The sequence below is a fragment of the Xenopus laevis genome, chromosome 9_10L (assembly GCF_017654675.1).
Source record: "Xenopus laevis strain J_2021 chromosome 9_10L, Xenopus_laevis_v10.1, whole genome shotgun sequence".
In the NCBI taxonomy this organism is placed as follows: domain Eukaryota; kingdom Metazoa; phylum Chordata; class Amphibia; order Anura; family Pipidae; genus Xenopus; species Xenopus laevis.
Window position 1 is genome coordinate 125,815,646 of NC_054387.1, and position 7,544 is coordinate 125,823,189.

At 40.5% G+C, this 7,544-nt stretch overlaps 1 protein-coding gene across 1 annotated transcript; it reads right to left on the reverse strand.

Moving 5' to 3' along the window:
* Positions 1 to 3,251: 3,251 nt before the first annotated feature.
* LOC121397988 (prostasin-like) lies at positions 3,252 to 7,544 on the reverse strand. The gene is made up of 5 exons (XM_041576310.1): positions 7,502 to 7,544; positions 7,132 to 7,291; positions 5,526 to 5,791; positions 3,931 to 4,103; positions 3,252 to 3,570 (listed from the first exon to the last, which is right to left on the reverse strand). The coding sequence occupies exons 1-5, from the start codon at positions 7,542 to 7,544 to the stop codon at positions 3,367 to 3,369; spliced, it is 846 nt and encodes a 281-aa protein (XP_041432244.1). The 3' UTR covers positions 3,252 to 3,366.

Below are 7,544 nucleotides of genomic sequence, written 5' to 3' on the forward strand. Positions count from 1 at the left end.
ATGTTGTTTGTACCAAAGTACATAACCTTTCCACATTGAACATCATTTGCCAGTTTGCTGCCCAGTTCTCCACTTTAGTAGAAATAATTGAATTGGTAATGCACTAAGAAAGGTATGGTCTTGTTATGTAGAAGAAAGGGGACCTTCATTAGCATGCATTGCCTTGTTAAAGAGAAATATAATCTAGGGTGTCCCCTGCTCTTCTCTGTGTGGGTAACATATACATCATTATTAAAGATGGGGGGAGAACATATTCCTCTTTTGAGAGAATACCACTATCCTTTGACACAGAATAGATTCAGGGAGGCTCATGCTTGATCATCTCTCTATGACCAAAGCCTTGTCACTGTGCTTTTAATTACACAACTCAATTTTAACCTGTGTATTGTGGCTTTATACATAATGACATGTTCATTATGGTTATACATGTATTTATTATTGTGAAGACAGAAGAGGTTATGGATACTCGTTTGCCATAAGAGACTCTCATTATCAATGTTCCTGTTCTTATGCAGTCACTATGGACTTGCTCTTCATTTCATCACTAAAGCCGGTAATATAATTCTAAATTTGACTTTTTATATGACCTTTATTTTGAATATGAAATATGACTGACATTACACCGCACCCAGCAGACATAAACGTTCCAGACAAATGCAGATGAACTAAAGCAGGGACTAGACTGAAAAGTGTTGTTGGGATTTAAAAGCAGCAAGAAACTCACCAGTAGCAACTTGTTGTGTCCATCTATAGGTGGTGCCCAATGGCCTGCTTTCAGTTAATACACTGAGTGGGGCTCATTTATCAACACTGGGCAAATTTGCCCATGGGCAGTAACCCCCTGGAAACCAATCAGATTGCTGCATTTGTTATTCTATTCGCAGCTGGCTTTAAAAAGCTTATCACTGATTGGTTGTTATAGGTAACTGCCCATTGGCAAATTTGCCCAGTGTTGTTAAATGAGCCCCAGTGTGTCTTGTAACCAGGTTCAATATCCTTGGATAGTGTTTGAGATCAAACATCTAATGGGGTAGCTGCTAACTTTTGGCTGTTAGGGGATCTGTGATAGTTGACTGACAGCCAATGACTCACATGAGTAATTAGTGATGGGTGAATTTGGGGCGTTTCGACGCAAAAATTTGTGAAATTCCCGTGAAATTCCGGAAATGGCGAAAAATTCACGAAACGGCGCCGGCATCTCGTTTTTGACGGCAGCATCGGTTTTTTGGACGCCAGTGTCCGTTTTTTGGATGCCGGTGCACATTTAATGGTGAAAATGCGCCGGCTAATTTTCACAGCAGTTTTGCGAATTTATTCGCCGTCCGCGAATCGCGGGAATTCACTGGTAATGATGGTTATGGGGCTCATCTTCCATTTTAAGGTATGGATGTTGTTTATCAATGCTTAAAAGGCCATGCCAGATAACATAAGGGCTAAGACTGCAGCCACAATTTGGGTTTTACAAAAATGGATGCAATTGTTGCATGTATTGACTAAATTGTGTTTGTTCAAACACACTTTCTGCAGTTGTGCCAACAAGTCAGTCCTGATGAATTACATGTAAATTGATGAAAGGGAAACCTGGATTACGGGTACCTTGAAGGTGAGTTTCTACATGGGCAGCACACTAACTCCCAAACTAGATCTTATTTACAGAACAGTGTGATCCTATTACATTATTCGTTTGAGTCTTCTACAATCATGCCTATTAAATTCACATTTGCTCTGCATTTTCTAATTATTATCTATTGTCTATTTTGATCAACTGGCATCAACTGGCAGTTAGGCAGGTTAAATATAGACTTAAAAGGTTGAACTTGATGAACATCTGTCTTTTTTTCAACCTAATTAACTTACTAACTTACATCTGAGTGTCAAAAAACATCTGTATTGCATCTGTGGTATCCAGTTAGTTATAGTTTATAAATAAGAGCCTACAGATCCCCTTAATAATAATAACCTACACTGTGTTTGAAATAAATTCCTATCCATCAAGGTTTGTACAGCAGTCTATAAACTTTGTTTCAGTATGAGGCGGGTGTTCTGCAGTGAGATGTGCTCTAGAATTGTACGATTCAAAGGGCATTTCCAGGATACCCCTCGTTGGTTCATGTTCCAGTATGTCCGTCCTATTGATCTAGAGATGAAGGTTCAATTCCTTGAGGGTGAAGTTATCCACCTATGCCTTGTGATGGGCGAATTTGCGGCGTTTTGCTTCGCCGAAAAATGTGCGAATTTCGTGCGAAATCCGCGAAACGGTGAAAAATTCGCGAAATGGCACCGGCGTCTTGATTTTGACACCGACGCCCGTTTTTTTGACGCCGGCGCCCGTTTTTTTTGACGCCGGCGTCCGTTTTTGACGCCAGCTAATTTTTGCAGCAAATTTTCGTGGGCGTTTCGCAAATTTATTCGCTGGCGGCGAATCACGCAAATTCACCGCGAATTCGCACCTGGCGAATAAATTCGCCCATCACTACCTATGCCACATAGATTCTTCTCTGCCTTTATAAAAGCAGTTTCTCCCCTGTCCATCCATCTTTCCTCCTACCAGTTTGATGGACATGACCTCCTCAGGTCAGGTTATCGCTAGATTGTTGTTGGTTTCTTATCAACAGGGAGTCTGTATAGATAAATATTTGTGTTGTGGGTAATAGGTACGAGTAACAGATACTGTATGAGTCTAGTACATCAGATCCACACATATCTCAGCCTTCTTTTGCATGTGTATGCTCAACACAAAGATGAACTAGTCCAATGGCTCTATTCCTAGAGCAACATTTAGAATGGCATAACAACAATGACGCTTTGCTTAGTCATTCTGGTATGTGACTGATCATATAAATCGTATGACCTGTAATTATTTAGAGAAACAATTTAAAGCATTAGTGGCAATAAAAACGCATAGACTGACTCATTTTGTGGTGTCAGGAATACTTTATATTCAATTTATATATATGTAGGTAATAAATTCAGTTCAGTTCAGTTGCTCAGAGCAAGCAATCCGGCCATTGCTTTAATTTTCTAACTAGTAGTAGACTAATTAAATCTAATCGCTGATTGGTTACTATGGGCAACTGCAATGGTGCTGTTTAGTAGCCATGTATTCCCTCTGGTCCCCAGTGGCTGTTGACTGAAGTTGACCAGCTTTGCCAGCTGCAAGCAATAATGAAACCTGTTTGTCTATTATTTTTTCCACATTGCACAATATCACTGACAATTCCAATTGTGTTAAGGAGTCCAAAAGTTAAAGTGAAGAAACAAAGGCAAAATCTTAAAGTCCCAGTAATGAAGTTTTTAGCCCATATGATATTACAGAAGTTTGTGCAGGAGCAGTGAGTAGACGAGGATTCCCAAGGATGAAGATAATTAACCACTGTTGTTAGGTGCTGGGATTTGTGCTTGTGTTAGCTGGAGACCAGGAACGTATCCCTTAATCCATGTAGAATATGCTGTGACGCTGGTGTAGACACCTGGCCTGTTTGGGAGAGCACAGCCAAAACCCCAGCTCACTATTCCAGCGAGAAGCCATGACCCATTCCAATGGTAAACAAGGGGACCTCCAGAATCACCCTGTAAGAAAAAAAACAAGCTAATTTCTGTTGAACAAAGAGTAACATACAAAAAAGCCAGGAAGTGAGTCAAGAGAATAAGCAATGGGATTTGGCGATTTGATCAGGCGATGGAGAACATAACCAGCCATCTTGCAGAGACTGGGAATGGAGGTTTGCATTTTTAATCAGACAGTAAAAAGTGGCCTGCAGACTATGGAGAACATTTAAGCAAGAGATTATTGCTGCTTACAACCTGTAACTTGAAGATATGATAGAAGCCCCATGCACGGTATATATTGTGATACTTGAGTTGAAATTATGTGCTGACCCATTTGGAGATGAAGCAGTTCACTAATCCTCAGAAATGAGTCTAGATTACCTGACATGAACCCTTCTTTCCAGCCTTGTATCCCGCACAGATCATGTCCCACAATATTATGCTCTGATTGGCTGGCAGCGTGGGATTGTCAATGTGGTACATTTGATCACAGGAAGCACGGGCAATTGTAGGAACCAGGACCTTTTGTAAAGTGCGTGGATATGGAAGACTCACTGAGAAGAAAAAATGTTTATAAAATAGTATAAATAGATGTGAAATGTGATTTAATTAAAAGAACAAAGGCTTGAAAGACCTGAGATCTTTGTCCATTTGGTGAATTTAATCTAGAACATTTATACTCCTTTAATTGTTTTGTAGACCACTACTTTATAGACCAACATTTGTTCAGACAAAATGGTGAATGGGTGAGGTGCCTCTTCTCAATGTTGCATAGTATAAATAGATAGATATATTATTTCATTAAAGGGATACTGTCATGGGAAAAACATTTTTTTCCCAAAATGAATCAGTTAATAGTGCTGCTCCAGCAGAATTCTGCACTGAAATCCATTTCTCAAAAGAGCAAACAGATTTTTTTTTATATTTAATTTTGAAATCTGACATGGGGCTAGACATATTGTCAATTTCCCAGCTGCCCCAAGTCCTGAGACTTGTGCTCTGATAAACTTCAGTCACTCTTTACTGCTGTACTGCAAGTTGGAGTGATATAACAACACTCAATAGTAAAAACCCATGTCCCACTGAGACACATTCAGTTACATTGAGAAGGAAAAACAGCAGCCTGCCAGAAAGCATTTCTCTCCTAAAGTGCAGGCACAAGTCACATGACGAGGGGCAGCTGGGAAATTGACAAAATGTCTAGCCCCATGTCAGATTTAAAAATTCAATTAGTAGCACGTAAGGAGAGCACTCACCCGAACTCCAGAAAGCAGGCTGCGACCAACAGATTAGGCTGTGCTAACAACGCCGACATTGGATATTGGATTTAAAAATTCAATATAAAAAAATCTGTTTGCTCTTTTGAGAAATGGATTTCAGTGCAAAATTCTGCTGGAGTAGCACTATTAAATGATTCATTTTGAAAAAAATTTTTTTTTTCCATGACAGTATCCCTTTAAGAGAACAAAGGTTTGAAAGATCTGAAATCTTTGTTCATTTGGTGAATTTAATCTAGAGCATTTCAGTCATTTAAACTCCTTTAATTTTTTTGTAGACCACATTTTTGTAGACCAACATTTGTTCAGGTCACCCCTAGGTGCAAAGTCGGCACCACAACAATAGTAACAATATAGTCAATAGCTTTCAATACATTGAATAAGTACTCACTTAAATTCTCCTCATATCTGGACCTCAGGCCAGGCTCTATCTCCACTGCCTTCAGTACAGAACTCTAAAGAACTGACCGCAAACGTTGCAGTGCCATTGCACACAGTGCATTTCAGCTATACAATGGAATATCTTTGGGTATGTACCTTAGGGCCCTTGCATAAGGGTGTTTTTTTATGTTAGTTGTGTTCATATTCTCTAAATAAATCCATAATTTATTGTTTGTTTGAATCAGCTTGTAAGGTACTAACTTGCCCTCTTGATTTTCTTGGGTTTTATGAACTGCAGAGCTTTATTCATTTTCATACCTTGTTGGCTGATAGTGCCCCATCCAGTTACAACACTATTCACTCCATTGGGAAAGTCAATGTTTGGGGTAGGAATACAAATAGGAATGATGTAGTCTGTAAACTGCACTGGCTTGGCAAGCTTGATTAGAGCAATATCTCCACTTCCACCAGCCCCCCTAAATGTGGGGTGTAGGTAAACAGCAGCCACATCCACAACAATTCCAGAAGGAACTGAGAGTTGGTATGCACCAAGATCCACTTTGTAATCTGAGAGGAAGATGGGCCTGTGTGAAGTGATAGAAAAGAGGAAAAAAATATATTGTGAATTTCAGTAGATTTGCCCAGTTGAATTTCAAGTATAGTTTAAAATGATACCCCCCAAAAAAGTAGTTTTCAAGGTTTCTGATAATAGGTACCTTTGCCTATAGGTGGCCGTACACAATAAGATCTGCTCATTTGGCAAGGTCACTGTAAGGAATACTTCTACTGCCGCTCAGGCACTGCTACTGCTGCTTCCACCTGCCTTCCCAAGATGGCGGCGCCCAGGGAATCCACGCGTCTTGATCGGACTCCAGCGTCAGAATGGATGCAGTGTCGTGACGCCATTGTCAGAATGGACGCAGTGTCATGATGGCAGCATCATGATGTCATTATGCTTGTTTATAACCAAATGACGCCTATTTAAGGCACCCTAACACTACAGTCATTGCCCTAATATAGGTTCTACCTTGTGTGTTCCTGGGTGCGCTTTACTGATTATTACTACTGATTCCTGTGTTTGACCTCGGCCTGTTTAATCGTTCTTGAAACTTCTCTGCCTGCATTGACCAATCTGCTTGGACTTCTTGTGTCTCATCCTTGTTGGTTACCTTGAACTGTGTTGGACTGGTGCTTCCTCCTTGGTCTGCTATTCCTGGCTGAGCCTTCAGGTCCTTACAGTCACCAAATGAGCAGATCTAAACTCGATATGCCCACCAAAGGCAGGATCATATTGGTTTAATCCGATAGTTCGGCCCTAGGGCCATCGACTGGATTACCGCAAATGAAATGGGCACTGACAGGATGAGGACTGCATCAGCATCCTTGATCGCTAAAAAAAATCAAACCAACATCTGCCCAATTTTTGGTCTGATATGATCGGGAGACCCATCAGAATGCCCCCTACACTAGCAGATAAACTGCCAAATCACACTAACTTGAAATGAGTGTTCTTTCTTTAAGATGTAGTAAGAGAATTAAGTTTACAACTCCAAGAGCTCCACTTTGTTGGACTGAGGGTGGCAGCATCTTGTCCCATAACTTCCTTAGTGGTAGTGATATTACCCAAACACCATAGACCCCCTTTGTCATTTATTCTCTGTATCCCTACAGTGAGAGGGATGGGCTTCAAAAATCTGAGTGTTATGATACACCCTTAATTCTTTGGACACAATGGGGATGGGGCTGACATTTGAAACATCATAACAGACACAGGTGCCTATATCTGCTCCGAACATTGCAGTTTCCAGTGGTGAAAGGAGCAGATAATCACTTTGGGGTGCATACATGTTAATTGTGTAAATTGACTTAATGGCACCTATAGAATAGTGTGGCCGCTGTTATAGGCATCAAAAAAACAACTTACCGTGCAAAACAATGAGCAGCACTGATGGCCCACTGGCTGTCAATTAGAGAACCCCCACAGTTATGAATCCCAAGCTTCCTCAAGCTCAACTGCCAGGGAAACTCCCCTCGTACCGTGTCCTGGCCACCCACAATACGGTTTGTTGTTGGTTTGCCACATCCTACGCAGAGAGATCATTAAACCCATTAGAATACATCACCCCTAAAAGGAGAAACCATTTTGGTATTCTTTGAGCAAAGTTTCAACTTGAAACTCAGATAAAGATAAACTGAATCTCATACGAAGTTGAAAAGTTAAAGGAGAACTACAGTAAATTTTAAAAAAAAAACAATACGGCTATAAAACGTATTAAATACAGAACTTACAGTACCAGCCAAGAGGTTCAGCAGCCCTATAACTATAATGATCCACAT